Below are 15,759 nucleotides of genomic sequence, written 5' to 3'. Positions count from 1 at the left end.
TAAGTGTAAGTCTTCCCTGAGAGTGAGCACTGCGCTTCAGTGCTGTACTGAAGTGGTGGTTATTACTGTCATTATTTCTCTCTGAGGTATGGGGTATTTGTGGGGAAAATGCTTATTTTGTCTTTATCTTGATAGGGTGGAAAGCTACACAAAGTGAAAGAACATAATTTTGCACTTAGCTCTCGTATTTCAGCAGTTTTAGGAGGCAGGGCCTGCTTTAAGGCCCAAATACAGAGATGAGGCTTGAAACTCAAGATTTCCTCATCAGAATAACTGGAAGGTGCCTAGACAACTGGGCCATTTGCTAACCCTGCGTTCTTTGAGCTTCTCAGGCCTTCTCTCGTACGTATATTTTTTCTATCCACAAAGGTTTTGTTTGTTTATTTTAATCCACAAAGTTTTTGAAAAATCAGCAGAATGTTAAGTAGCCCCTGAAATAAAGGCGTCATGCAAGGAACAAAGAAGTAGAAGGAGGGCTCCAATTAAAATGATGAAAATCTTTAATTTTTATTTAGGTATACTTGTACGGACACGTGTATATACAAATACAGATTGTATGGGTTGGTTTGTGTGTGTGTTTTTTTTCTTACATTTTTTTTTAACGTTTATATAATGTCAGCATTTCAAAACAGCACTCGATGAGTAAGTGCAAAGGAACTGTAAAGCAGGGCAGTACAAGCACAGGACCACACGGAGCTGGACTTCACACCCAGACGCACACACAATGAGTGGCTTCAATGGGGTGTCAAGAGTAAGCATGGAAAGCGGATTTTTGACTCATGGGTAACCTCCAACATGCCAGCATCTATTAAACTGTACAGACAATGGGAGCAAGCCCATTGCAGGGAGATTTGTCTCACGTCCGAGCGGCTCTTGGGCAAATGCATGGAAAAAACTCAGTGATGCCAAACCAGAGACAGACCTGCCCATTCACGGTTCTGATGAAAAAAATAAAACGTGGGAGGAAGGCAAGAGACAAAAATATAAACATAAGAAATAAAAAGGGGGTTGGTGGTAGGCAAACGGAGGGTGCCGGTGAAGGTGGTTTTCAAAAGAAAAACAACTGGCCACAGCTCTGAGAGCAATGAATGGAGGGGGGTTTAAACGGTTTCATTAATTTTGGGGTAAACTGCTAAGAATGGCTGCTGCCGTTGCTAAGGCACCAGAGAAAAACAAAGTCCCTGAAAATCCCCAGGTACCATGCGCCTCTTCCTTTCACAATGGCAGAGGGAAGCAGCCCCCACGTAACCTGCCCTGGGGGGGGGGGCTTGAAACCCTTCCCGTGCTTGGGCCACTCCTCCTGAGGACAAATGAGCCAGTCTATGGAAACCACCACAAACAGAAAACCAAAGTACAGGACTGGTGGGGAGTTCCCTAGGCCTTTTGAAACCAACACGCGGGGGGAGAAAAACCACCACAGGGCTCCAACATATGGGACTTTGGAAAACACTGAGGATAAAATATGGATCAAAAAAGTCATGTTGTTCCAGCTCCCAAGATGGTGGAGTCTTAGGGCCGGGAGGGCGGTGACCGCACGTGAGTCCTGGATGGAGCGTCTCAGCCACCTGTGACTCTTCTCAGCTACCCACACAGCGGATGTTTCAAAGCCTCGATGCATGTTTTGGATCCTGAAAGACTATTGTTCTCACTTACAAAAGACATAAGAATCAAATTAATACTTTATTATCAAACACTATATACAACAGAGGTCGCTAATAATACAGAATTTAAGGAACGCAGTTTTTTTTTAGTTCATTTTTTTTTTGTTTTTTGTTTTTTTTTGTTTTTTTTTTAATGTTTTCTTTCCTCTGCCACCCAAGAAAGTACAGTACAAAAACAATAGTCTAAACTAACACGAACTGTTACCTGGTCTATTAAAGGATACACGGTATCCACTAAACAGACAGATCCTTATTTCCCTGCTTCATGTTGCAAAGCCCTTGGCAACCGGGGGCAAAGGTCGCTGGGGTTTGACTTTACTGGGGCTGAGAGGCAGCTAAGGCGGCCCCTTGACTTTTTTGAGTTGTGTTTTTAAATTAAAAGCTGCTACAAAATTGCATCGACATCCTCCTAAGCCCCCAGAGGGTTGTAACACCACCATAAAAGGCCACCAGCACTTTCTGGACAAGATGAAAACTGTCTGATATACCGATCATGGTCTTGGAAACTCCGTGGCAAGCGTTACCTACGATTATTATCACTTAAAGGTAGAGAAGCACACTGTCTAGTGGGGTGGATAGTCTTGCCTTTTTTTTTTTTTTTTAAACTTAATTTGTAGTGGCATAATGAAGTAAAGGCGGGGGGGGGGGGGCGTCTAATTTCACCGTGAAAAATGAAAGACAGTGGCAGAGAGGGCCATGAGTGATTACTTTATCATTTGTTAGAGACAAATGCTACCAAACCACAGAAGTCACCATTTCTATAAATGAAACCAGCACTGCTAATGTAGTTATGACTAACTGGAATCCTTATGGGATCGTTTGATTTCCTTGTGGTTCTAGAACATGCAGTATTATTTTGGTTCCGACTATTGATCCATTTCAGGGAGGCACCCTCCCCCCCTCCCCCCACTCAAATCCCACTGGACCAACAAGCCTGTAACTAGTAATTAAGAAAAAAAAAAAAAGTATTACTGGATATCACTGAGAGTACTGAGCACAGAGTTAAAGGAAAAAAAAAAAAAAGAATCCAATGCTGTGAACTTTTGTTCCCGTGAAATGGTGGCTGCCTTCTGTGACAAGACTGTGCCACTCCAGAGAAGTTCCCGGTGTCGGGGGCGGCCGAGTGGCCGGCAAGCCCACTCCCACGGTTCCAAGTGTGAACAGACCCAGCGGTAACATCCATTCCAAAGGAATCAGGTAAGCCCAGATTACATTTCAACATGTGTACAACTCTCCAGGGTGCAAGGACCTTTACAGCTGCCTTTCATTCACACAGGTTTGTTTTGTTTTTTTTCTCCCCTAATTCAGAACTACTCACAATTCGTAGCAAATTCCCATTCATGAAGTATATCCACAATCTGACCCCTCTCCTTTTTCATATAGACATTTTAAGAAACACACACACACACATATATATATATTTTAAAAAAGCCTCATTTTGCTGGAATGCTTCCAATTTTCTCATATATTACATCATCATTGCATTTATTTATTGGTTTCTTTTGTTCGGTTTTGAAAGGCATGGTTCCTAGTGACGTGTCGTGCAACAGTAAAAAGGCTAGGCTGCTTTTCCGTTGGTCCGACACTTCTCCTGCCTAGGCCTTGGGGTTCAGAGCTTGTGGCAGCCTCACCAGCAGTAGCCCCCACGCTCGGCCGCTGGAAACGGCCCCCGTCGGCCGGGCCAGGACTCCTCAACTAGGGTCACCCTGCGTCTACGCTCCTTCCGCCCCACCCCACAACGAAACAAGATAGCCCCCTAGTCTCTAAATGTATCAAGGGATACCACTTTTTTTTTTCTCACAAGTTTAAATAGGACAAGCATATATACTCACTCTCAGCATAAAGTATATCTAAATAATGTATTTTCTATTCTAGTGGATCTTTAAAAAAATATTTTGTTAAAGTCTTTGGGACTCCATCTTGTTTATCTCCCACAGATAAACACATGTTCCCCCTACGCTTCAGGCTGTGTCAGGAAGGGAAAGAATATAAAATCAACACTTGAACTTTTTTTTTTTATTCCAAACTTTGGAATTTTTTATTCCAAATTTCCCTTTAGCCCTCCCAAGTAGTGCTGACTGACTCTCCTGGTAGCAGGGGCGCGTGTGCGAGCCCCTGTAGCTGTGGAGTGTGGAGCAAAACGTGGGTGCTAGGGTGGGAGTCGGGGAAAGGCCACAGCACACTGGCGCTCCAGCAAAGCCACATCACATCTCCTCTGGCCGCTGACCTCCTCTCCTCGGTACATATTGTCCCCCAGAGGAGCATCCAAAGCTATTCCATTATACACTCATCAACCCTGGCTTGTCAGCCTTGGGGAAGGTCACTTTATTCATAAAAATGCCTCTTTTGAGTTTCTTAAAAAAAAAAAAAAGATTGTAGCACCATGGTGATCTGTATTTAAAGGAAAAAATAAAAAAGAAATCTGCTGTGCATTGCCCAGTCACCAAAAAAAAAAAAAAAAAAAAAAAAAAAAAATCAGAGGCACTCACACGTACACACCCCCACCAAACCTAGTTGTCTCTGTTTTCACCCTTGCTCTGTGCTAGCATTCCCGCACCCGACCTGCTTTCTAAAAAAGGGAAAAAAAAAAAAAAAGGCTTCTTTCACGGAGCACAAGTTTTGCTGTCAAGAATGCTTTAAGACAGTCATGTAAAAAACAAAACAACCCCCCCAAGAACAACAACAACAAAACAAAAAAACCCCCAAAAAACAAGAAGCCCAGTGTCTCAACCTCGGAGAAGCCTGTTCGTTGTCCTACTCCTAGAGGAAAGGGTGTGATCTCGGGTCTCGTCTGAACCCCCCGGACTCGACCTGGTGACCCGAGCCCCGCACGACCATCCCCTGGTCCTGGAGGAGAAGGCTGCGGACCGCGGGGAGAGCAGCCCCGGGCCTGGCCCGTGCTGGCCGCACCTGCCACCACTGCTCCTCGCCACGGGCCTGTCGCCGGGGCTCTTAGGGGAGAGTGCACACGAGCTGACGACCGCTGCTGTCACTATGACAATTTGGCATTTTCATCTGGAGTCCATTTAATTTGGAAGGGATGGGAGAGGGCGGGGCGGGGGGGGGCGGGGGAAGCAGCAACCACTTGAGCCCCTGCTGGCCCCCAGTTGTCGCTTAGAATTCAGGCCGAAAGAAAGAAAACAAAAATCTGACATCTGCCAAAAAAAAAAAAAAAAAAAAAAAAAAAAAAAAACCCAAAAAACAAAAACCAAAACCCCAAACCCAATAACCAGTCCCTTCTTAGGATGAGCAGTCAGGTGGGTCTCCGGTGTCCAAGGCCCTGCTGCTCAGGTGGCAGCGGTGGTGCTATAAGGTCAAGAGCACGGCCAGGAGGAAGAGGAGGACGGCCAGGAGGCAGCTGGGGATCCTCGGCGTCTGGGCCGCGTTCTCCCCGCGGGACGGCTCGGCGGACTCGTGCACGGTGTCATCTGTGGGGCACAAAGCACAGGGCCCGGTGAGACCCACGGCCCGGGGGCCCTCCCGCAGCCGCCCTCTGCAGCCGGGCAGGGCCTGGTCGGGCCACCGGTGGCCCTCGGGTCCGCGCCGTCGCTCGGAATTTGCAGCAGACAAGGGAAGAGCGAGAAGAGTGGGCCTGTACAGCGCTGCTGAGGTCAGTCCCCCAGGAGGCAGAGGGGACGAGGCTGTCCACGTCCTGTCACCTGGGGTACACGGCTGGCTTGGCTTTGCCAGGGCACACGCTCGCCCAGAGCTGAGAGCGAGCCCAACGTTCCTCTTCTGCCCAAGAAGCAAGTGGGATTTGGGGGTGCAGGGTGGGTAGTTAGATGGCACGTTAGTGGAGGACAGGCTGCCCGGCCCCCTCTCTTAGCCGTTCCCTAGGGTTAGTGTCGGAGGCCTGGTGGCTGGTTACCTGCGTGCATGTCCAGATAAGAAAAATTAAATGCCGAGACCACATTTTATGTACCTGATACATTTTTCTTGCCCAAACTGCATTTTCGAGGAACTGTACATAATGCCCACCAAACCCACCAAGCGGTGTCTGCTAGTTTGCCTACGACTGGGGACCCGCGATGGCCCTACTTCTGTTAGGGGCCCTGGGACCTCCAGGGCTCAGTTCCTTGAACTTGACTATCTCTATTTTTATCGGGTTGAAGCTTGGCACATAAATTATCGGCGTGGATGCAAATTCTCCTCTACACGCAACGGGATTAAGTGAGGCGTAAACTGCCTTTATGTCTCTGGGACACTCCGGAGGGTCCCACGGGCTGCCTGACTTTGCCGGCCTTCGGGGTCCGCGTGGCCGGCTGGCTGACCTTGGCAACACGGACCGGGGGCTGCCGCCCGTCTGCTCCCTTCCTCCGGCTTAATGCTTTCCAACCACGCGCGCTCATGGGGCCAAGGGCGGGGGTTCACTGGCGGCGTCATGTCAGCACTGGGGTGGCCCTTCCCGTCAAAGCTCAGAGCCCGTCTTGTATTCGCTCAGCGGTCAGTCGGGTGGACACGAGTGAGCCTCCAGGGAGGCTTCTCCATCTCCTGGACCCCAACAGTCGGAGCACCCCGACAAGGCCTGCAAGGCCCACGAGGAGCCCCGGCCTGGACCCCCGAGTCCAAGCTCATTGCTAGCTTCACGCCACACGTCGCAGTGAGAATGCTTGCTTTCTCACTGCACGTCCTCACGCTCCCTATTCTCTGCCCCAAAGTGACCACTCCCTGGGCCGCGGCCCGGCCCCTGCCTCAGGTGGGCACAGGCAGGCGGGTTCTGCTCACCGCACCCACCCGCAGTGTGAGCGGGGCCCTCTGTCTGCTCCAGGGTGAGCTCCCGCCCCCAAGTCGCCCTTTTCCCTTTAGCCTGTCCTTGTGTGGAAGCCGCTGCGTCCCCGTCCCATCTGCTCCCCTCCCCGAAGCAACCCTGGATGGAGTGGCTCTCGGCTCAAAAGACTAGGGGAGGTCAGGAAGCGACAAGGTGACGTTAGACGGACGCAGAGGACAACGCAGAAAGCCCCACATGGTGCCCACTACTTGTGGACTCCTCTCTGATCTTCAGCCTCGCAAATATATCAAATCTGGAGCTACCAGGACTCAGACATCATACCCCGAACAGCCCTGCAATTCAGATCCAAATCACCTTGAGAGCATCAGTATGGTGTCACTCGGAGTAGGAGAGGACTTCAGGTTTAATTCATAAAAACCATGAACCCCGAGGCTTCCAGATTTCATTCTGAAAAAACCGTTATATTTATACACCTGAACTTCCAGTGGCTCTTGGGTTCTCCTCCCTCTTAATTTTACTACCAAATCACCCACTCCCCATCCTTGGAAAGTTTGGATGTGTACTGAGAGCGATCTGGCGCCAATAACCACACACCCAGTGTGAACTGGAAGGAGATCTGTCCCCCTGCCCCCCGCCTTGTCCTTCCAGGGTGCTCAGCAAAGGGCTAGCCATCATTCCAGGCGTCACAAGGCGGGGGCAGTGACTTTGGGGGACACTGAGAGAAGGAAAGCTTTTTTTTTTTTTTTTTAGGATTTATAGATTTATTTATTCATGAGAGACAGAGAGAGAGAGAGAGAGAGAGAGAGAGAGAGGCAGAGACACAGGCAGAGGGAAAAGCAGGCTCCATGCAGGAGCCCGATGCAGGACTCGATCCCAGGACTCCAGGATCACGCCCTGGGCCAAAGGCAGCTGCCCAACTGCTGAGCCCCCCTCAAGCGTCCCAGCTTTTGTTTTTCATACAAGTAAAGCAGGAGGTTCCACGTACTTCTCAGCGTTCTGCTCATGGACGAGGGACGGGGAACCCTCTCCTAAGCACCCGACCCAGTAAGTACTGTCTTGCCTTCAAAGTGGGGGGTGGGGGGAGATCTGTCCCATTAGGGGCAACACAGTTCTCCTCTGCTCTCCGAACCGTACCGCGCCGGGCTCAGGATCCTACAGAGCATCCTTTGACTATAACAGGGCCTGAGTGCTGGAAGATTCCGTGGCCCCTGAGAAGCAAAAATGAGCCGCTGGTGTCCTTTTAAGGTACACCTGAGCAATTTCAGAATTCCCCGGGAAGAGTTCATATGCAAAACCTATCCCAGTGGAAATGACCTCTGACCATCAGACAATTTCTAACACTCACGATGGTATGCGTGGCTCGAGAGAAGGAAACACTCCTCCTCAGAGACCACATCGAGCCTTGCCGCCTGCCTCCAGGATCCCGCAGTACGAGGCTTTCAGTGGTTCAGAGGGAGAGCACCAGCCATGTGCGGGGGGCATGTTGTGCGGCGTATGTCTGCCCTGACGTCATCCTGTGGCCCTGATGCTAGGAAGCTGGCAGGCAGAGTATGCAGGCAAACGAAACAGACGCATTCCAAGGACAGGTGAGTTAGTACACATCGCCGAGAACATGCAGTGGGGTCCTCTCGGGCCTCCCGGATTCGTCAAGTCTGGTGCACACTCAGCCGCCCACCGTGCTGGTGCAGAGCCCTAAGTTGGCCTCAAGTTTGTCACGCGAAGACCAGGGACTTGGATTTATTCTTGGATTCCTGCAGCCAGGGATGCTAGCTCAGGCCTGGCTTACTTTTATTAGTACGGATGCTCCCACGAAAGCCCTTAGAGATACAGTCTGGACCTGACTGGACTACGCAGGGGCGCCTCCATTTCCACTCCCCGACACAAACACACACACACACACACACACACACACCCCACGTTCCATCAGACGTCCCTGCAAACTTCCATCAGTTCTACGTGTGTCGATTTGGGAACCATGGCGGATTTTAAATGCTCAGTGAAAAAGAGCCTATTTCCCCAGGACAGTGAAATATGTTCACGTATGGATGCATCTTAATCGCTTGCACTCTGTCATGAGTTGAATTCAAAGGTAATTTTCCTAAGGCCAGAATAGTCGTCAGGGTCTCTCCCTTGATGACCAGAGAAAAACCTGCAGTCTGTTGTCTCTAAATAGCCTCTCGCTTTCTTGATAGGCAACGGAATTTACCTGGAAAAAAGATTTTTTTTTTTTGAAAGATATGCCTACCTCCTACCACGATGTGCACCAAAAAATCCTATTTTGGGATGACTTATGTCTACGACATGCCTCACTCTGTCCGTCATTCCACATGTGACTTATTAACAAATCCAATAAAGTAAAGTTCTCTTCATGAGGATCTACGTGTCCACTGACGGTAAGAGAAGCCTACTTTTTCTACTCACTTTGGAACGGCAGTTGAGACATTTGACTGTCAAACCTGGATCAGTCTCTAACTAGTGATGTGGCCCCGGGCAAGCCTCCATTCCCAAGGGGGAGAGCGTAGACCCCGTGGTCCTCAGCAGAGAGCCCATCCGGGGCTCACAGATCCTAGGATGGACCAAATCCTCAAGCTTGGGAGGAGCCTGGGACCTTGAAAAGCCACAGTAATGCTCCCCGATTTCCAGGACACAATGAAAACATCTCCACGTCAAGCACTTATTCCTTGCAACTTTCCAAAGCAGCTAACTGACCCCTGGGGAGCCAAGAAGGCCTCTCAGAGTTTTATTGTTTTTTGTTTTTTTTTAAAGATTTTATTTATTTTTCATGAGAGGCAGAGACACAGGCAGAGGGAGAAGCAGGCTACCCACAAGGAGCCCGATGTGGGACTCGATCCCAGACCCTGGGCTCAGGCCCTGGGCCAAAGGCAGGTGCTCAACCGCTGGGCTACCCAGGCATCCCCTCTGAGCTTTATTGTAGGACACCGACCTTAGGAAAAAAACAGAACGCTTGGCGGGGGGAACCCTAACCCTTCCTGTCACTTGCAATGTGAAAGCTCCTTTACATCCGTCCTGGGGCTCCGCACCTACTCAGGGTAAGTTTCCCTAAGGCTCACCGACTGTGTCCTAGCAGCAACACCCAAAAGATAAAGTGGACTTCACAACCCTTTAATTTTTAGGACCATAAAAAAAGAGAAGTGCTACTATAGATCCACGGGGGAAAATAAAAAGGATTCTGTTCACATAGGTGGGAGGGGGGTAGGGCTCACATCTTTCTGTGACGAAGAGATAATTTTAATTCCCTTAAGTTTGGAGATGGTAGCGGGAGTTGGGGAAGGAAACCGATCAAGATCTCAAGCAGGTAGGGCCAAGAGAGGAAAGCTCAGGAAGGAGGGGGAAAGGGGCATCACGGCACAGTGCTCAGGGCGTGGGATGAGGACCTCCCATCCCTCGGGACCAGTCGAGGTGAGTCTGTGCCCCAAGTGCGTGGTACACAGGGCCGCCTCATCCACAGTCCCTAGAGTGTAAATGAGGAGCGCTTGTGTGGGTCGTAACGTGTGTTCAGCGACGGGAAGGTTCGGGGTGCCTGGAGGGTAGCAGCAGCAAACACTTCATCCTCAATACTTATTTTGCCTCAGCACTCAAGGATCACACTTGGCCAGACAGACTGCCCTACGCACGTGGGAGTAACAAGTGTGCGAATTGGTGGTGTTGGGCAACGTGATCACACTACTCCTGATACCAGCAGCACGCATAATATCTGGGATGTAATAAAGGTCTTTAGGTCAGTGCAAGGATGCATGAGAATGGGGAAAATCACATATGTGGAGCTAGCTGCTGTCTGGGGCGATGGTCCTAATTCTTTTTATCCACAGAATTTGGACGGAACATTAAAAAAAAATTTTTTTTAAGCGCATACGATAGAATTTTTTTTCCTGTCTTCTAGGAAAAACAGATCCATCACTATTCACGGTGATGCACCGGCATGCTCGGAGGGTATGGTAAAAAGCAGTGAGATTTTTAGCATTCTGCTGGGGCTTCTATATTAGGATACTGTATTATATCAAACCCACGTCCAAAAAAAGAAAGGTCATATTTTATCTAACATGCATTAGACAAAGATACTGGAGGAATGAGGTAGAGTATAAGTAATATTAGCATTGCTAGCAATGAGCAAAAGCAGAGCAACTATACCATGCAAACATGCGGAGAAGAAGAAAGGAAAAAAAGTACGGAAGCACCAGAGAGAGATGCATTTGTTAAAAGAGAGTCTCTAAGCATACTAACCTGCTGGTTCTAATGAATTTTCTACTTTGTCGTTAACATCGAAAACACGATCATGAACACCTATAGTTTTCATACAGCTATCTATAACAAAAATAGAGATAACAGCCAAATATGTTAGTGAAGACGCCCTTAAACTCCCATTTCTTTTTTTTTCTTTCTCTCTATTTTCTCCTTTAATTTATGTAGAGACTGTTTTTACAATCAATGGCATGTATCCGACATGCCAATATTGTTCCCATTTGCTGTGCACGTACAACAGTCTAAGAAACAACAAGTTAGCAACTGCTGTGTACTTCAAAAATAAAAGCATCACGAAGGATGATGGGGAAAAAAAAACATGGTGAAAAACTAAACCACGGATGCCGATATACAAAACGGATACCACACACAGGATTTAACAGTTAAAAAAAAAAGAAAAAAAAAAAGTCGTACCGCGGTGAAACCAGACCACACAAGAAAGCATGCGCAGTGAAGCCACCCTCTGAAGCTCATTCTGGTCAACTTACTTGTCGGTCTCACAAAGACTTTGAGCTTTAGACAGGACCTTCTGCCATTATCTGGGATCGCAGAGGCTGCGGGGAGACAAGAGAGAAAGAGAGGAGAGAGCAACAACAGATTATTCATTTTCAAATGCAAATGGTCTACATGCCATGCCCCCCCCCCCCAACAACAGGGGCACCCTCTAATTTCTCCCAGAAGTCGAAACAAAACCACTTTTCAGATGGCCAAGGGCCTGCTAGAAGGAGCTACTCCCGGGGCCCTGTCTTTTCAGTACAGTAGAGACGCACGCAAGAATGCCGCTGATCTACAGACAAATACTTGGGATTTTTATTTCAAAGGCTCTTCCATTTAACTTGATCTGTTATCAATTTTCTCAAAAATAAGAAGATAATGCTTGAGGCCTCCGGCCGTCCTGGAGCTGCTCACCGCCACCCCCCCACCCCCCCAGTCTCCTGCAGGAAAAGGGGCCCAAGGTGAAAGTGCTGGCAAAAACCAGTAACAAATAGTTGCAAGGCCAACTTAAACATGACCTATTTTTGCTGGGGGAAAGCAGAGCTTTGTCCGTCCTGAAAGCCCGTCTGTCAGTGCTTTGCAGGTAATTCAATTAGAGGTTTTCCTCAGAGCTTGGCTCCGCAGCCTCGATGCCTAAACCGAGCCCAGCGCCGTCCAGCAGGCTGCTGGAGGACAATATGCCATTGAGAAGGCACCGCGGGGCAACAGGCCATTTGTTCTTAAAAAATGTGCCACAGCCGAGGATGTAAGTGACAAGGAGGGCTTTCGAAAACACAACGTGCTTCAAGTTAGAATTCATTTGAGGAAGAAACTCTTCTCCTGCAGAGGGCAAGACGGTGAACCTTCCCTCTGCATTTGGGAAGACGGTCTCCCCCAGGCCCGTGAGACCCCCACGGTCTCAACCCGTCTCCTGGTGCATTTTAGAAAAATGACGAGAAGGATGGCAAGGGGGGGCTGCACCCTCGGGCCCCCGACGTCTGCTCCAGAAGGTGCAGCCGGACAGCAGTGAGAACTCAGGTGGCTTCTAGGGCGTCGGGAGGTCCTCAGCGACAGACACAGGACCGCTGTCCTTTAGGGTTACCTGTCATACGCCTCGTGGGGCCCAGAACACGGACATGCTTGTGCCTCAAGCTGCACGTTCCCCTAGCTTTAGGGGAATCCGGTCCGGGGAGTCTGGGAGCCGGTGCTGGAGGGTACATGGGGTCACCCCCCCCGGGGGACCCTAGTGTGGCTCCCCGACACCTGCTGAGGCCTCGAGTCCAAGACCAAAGTGGCGGGAGGGAGGATTCGGGCGCCCTCCCCGCTGCCGAGCCATCAGGGTGGGCTACAGCTGGCTCTGCTGGGGGCTCTTGTGAGAACCCCCATCCACAGGCACTTACAGTGACCAGCGTGTGACTTCGGGCACAATGTGCTCACCCTGTGGCTTGACCTGGCAAGTGGCGTCCTCCCCTGGATGCTGACGGCCAAGTTAGAATTGGTGCACATCACAAACACGGGACACATAGGTGACTGCAGTTCATCAGAAAAGCCAGGGTCCCCAAGCTCGCCCCCGGGCCGGGCTTCATGGGCGGCGGTGTGCAAAGGCGCCCCGTGCACGCTCACCCTGCCGACCACTGCTGGGGTGCTCGGCCGAGCCCCCGGAGCCCGGGCCGCGAGAGGCTCGGGCGGCAGCAGGTGTTCAGGTGTGTGAGTGGGGGCGTCGCGGGGGCCTGGACTGCTCCTGCGGCTCGTGCAGCGGGGCCACGGAGCGGCTGACCCTGGGACACGTGCAGCGGCTCCCCTCCCAGGCCGAGGGGCGGCCCTGCACACGGTCCTCTGTGAACTCAGGTCGTAAGACAGAAACGTACAGGAACATACAGTGTCCTTAAGTGAAAGGCCCTTCCCTAACCTCATCACTCCCCTCTCCTACCACCAGGAAAGCCGGAGCCTGAGGGTGACCCCCCGTCACCCTGCGGCCTGTCAGCCCCCCTCACCATTAGGAAAACCGAGGAACAAAGAACAACAACACGTAGTGCTGAGCGCCCCGCGCAGGTGACAGCAAAGGCGCTGCGCTCAGGGCCACTCTCAACCCGACGGCAGCCTGCGCGAGGGGCGCCGGGCCCGGCCGACCGCGTCCCCCCGTTTCTCACACTGACCAACACAAACCGGAAAGCATCAGAACTTCTCACGTAAGGTTTGAAAAGGTTAAGAGAGTCCGGCTTTATTCCGTGTCATGTCCCTGGTTCCTGAACCCCAGGCCCGCCGGGTGACACAGGCGGGGACCGACGCCCTTCTACTGTGGGCCGAGACACTTCTTAGGACCGGGAGACAGAAGGACACCCGAGAAGCGCTTTGCCCATCACAAGTACCCCAAACGGCACTGGCCGGAGCGCTGCGAACGGCAAGAGCAGAGGAATCGAAGGACCGAACGGTCACACCAGGGAAGTTGCAAAGAAAGTCCTCCCGGGAGCGGTTTTGAGCAAAAAAGAGCCGCACGGCAGAGGGGACCCGAGGCACAGCGGCCAACACGACTACTTAAAGCCCCTCTTACCACTTCTTATGCTGCTTTCCTTAGAAAATCAATAGGCAACATTTGACAACTGGCAATAATTACCGACCGCTTCATCCATCCATTCAAATGCTTTTTTTCTGATTTTTAAAATATTTTATTTATTCATGAGAGACAGAGAGAGAGAGAGAGAGGCAGAGGCACAGGCAGAGGGAGAAGCAGGCTCCCTGTAGGGAGCCCGACGCGGGACTCGATCTCAGGACCCCGGGGTCATGAGCTGAGCCCAAGGCAGAGGCTCAACCGCTGAGCCCCGCACCCCCATTCAAATGCTTTAAAATTCCTCCTATGCGCTGGCTTCCCTGTTGGGTACGAGGTAGAAAGGTGTGTCGGGCACCCTGCTCCCGTCCTGTGCCGTGCAGCTGGGGCCGTGACCGTGAGCCGCAGGGGGGTGGGTGCGAGAACCGAGGTCTGCAGGTAATTGCCAGCAGGGCCCTGGGCATGGCCTTAGCTTGGAGGGAAGGGGGCTGGTGCAGACGTGCGCCTCCGAGGGAGTATTATCCAGGCTTTCCGGAGCCCGCAGAAGCCAAATCAACAGCAACTGGGACAACAGAAGGAGAACATCTCCTCCCTAAGTCCCCACGTTGGAGCTTGCACAACCAAGAAGCAGCATTCACGCAACAGGGGAAGAAACCCTAGACTCGGAACTCTTCCCATAAGCACGCGGGGATTTTCTACCAGAATCTGTTCAGGTTAACAGGTGAATTGCAACTCCTGTCTCAAACGTTGTGTGTCATAGTCCAAATCCACAGCCCCTTAGTAATTTTTTTTTTCTGCTGAAAAATGTACATTTGGAGTCCGGAAGCTGGGAGGAGGGGTATGGGACCATTAACACAAGGACAACCTCCCATTCCGTGACCTTAATAGCAACTTGATAAATCAAACCACAGGGTCCCCTCCCCCTAATGATGTGCAAAGTGCCAATGAGAACCTCACAACACTTAATGAAACGCAACCTGAGGGCCCCCTGGTCCCCTGTGTTCAGCTAATAAGGCCCCGAGGGCTGCTCATCTTCACTCCGCCCCATGACCTCGGGCGCCCCGACTGCAGCCTTTCCTGAGAACCTGTTTCCTCGGTCCCCTGGGCACTGGGTAGGCTCAGCTCAGCACTTACCAGCCAGTCTGCTGCTACATCAGAGGGAGCACATTCAGGCCCCCCAAGTCAGCACCTCCACAAGCTGTGCTGGGCGTGTGAGACAGACGCCATCCCCGTGTCCCTACTCGCTACAGGCTTGTCAGCTGGCGTGGCGAGAGCATGATGGCATCCTGCTTTTGACAGGTGGCCTCTGGCCCGGCTCCCATGACCCTCCTCGCTCACCTGGGAGGGGCTGGACCTGGTTTTTTGCTTCTGATGAGCAGAATACAGATAATGTGAAAGGACTGTCACTTGTGTTGCTGCTGCTGCTGCAAAAGGCCGGCCTCCTTCTCCTGCTCAGGGAGCAAGTGCCACGGCACGAGACCGTCACCGTGGGGGCCAGCGGCAAGGAGCCCGGGGAGGCTTGCAGCCGAGCAGTGCAAGGAGCTGACCCGGCCAACCATCCGGTGAGTGAGCTAGAAGGTGGATCCTCAGCCCAGCCTTTAAAGGGCCGTCACCCTGTGGGGCCCAGAGGACCCAGCCACGCTACCCCCGGGTCCCTGACCGGATCACGGACACTGTGGATGCTGTCTTGGCCCCTAATTTAGGGGTTCTTTGTAATCCACCAGCTGAATGATACGACGCTGTAGAAAGGCACCTCTGTGCCACCAAAGGCCTCCCCGCAGCCAACCTGAAGGAGACCTGAAAACTAAGGTGCTGGGGCCTGCTCTCCGCAGGAGCCCTGCCCTGCCCTGGCCCCTGGTCCCTGCCCCGGTCCCGGGGCGGCTCCTCCCTGGTCTGCTGCTGTGTCCACACAGCGGGTCCCTTGCTGGTTTACTTTTCAAGCCACTGTTGTAAGTGCACCTACAACAGGCGTCGAAGAGAAGCATTATCAACTGCTGCTGCAAACACACTCCAAGACGTATCTATGTGTCTTCACTCCAGCACTTAAAAACGCTTTTTTTTTTTTTTCCGCTACTGCAGCCAACCCGTGT

At 51.3% G+C, this 15,759-nt stretch overlaps 1 protein-coding gene across 5 annotated transcripts in view; it reads right to left on the bottom strand.

Moving 5' to 3' along the window:
• Positions 1-482: 482 nt before the first annotated feature.
• Positions 483-15,759, bottom strand: part of EFNA5 (ephrin A5) — a 280,637-nt gene continuing 265,360 nt past the window's right edge. For 3 of the 5 annotated variants that reach the window (XM_035714737.2, XM_049107958.1, XM_025438645.3), the window contains 3 exons: positions 11,139-11,204; positions 10,633-10,713; positions 483-5,089 (listed from right to left, as the gene is read on the bottom strand). In XM_035714737.2, coding sequence (XP_035570630.1) covers positions 4,968-5,089; positions 10,633-10,713; positions 11,139-11,204 — 269 coding nt within the window. In that variant the 3' untranslated portion in view covers positions 483-4,967. The remainder of the gene's footprint in view (positions 5,090-10,632; positions 10,714-11,138; positions 11,205-15,759) is intronic. The other 2 variants (XM_049107964.1, XM_025438646.3) reach the window with 1 other exon arrangement.

This window comes from Canis lupus, chromosome 3 (genome assembly GCF_003254725.2).
Source record: "Canis lupus dingo isolate Sandy chromosome 3, ASM325472v2, whole genome shotgun sequence".
NCBI lineage: Eukaryota > Metazoa > Chordata > Mammalia > Carnivora > Canidae > Canis > Canis lupus.
This window is presented reverse-complemented; position numbering and strand designations above follow the sequence as displayed.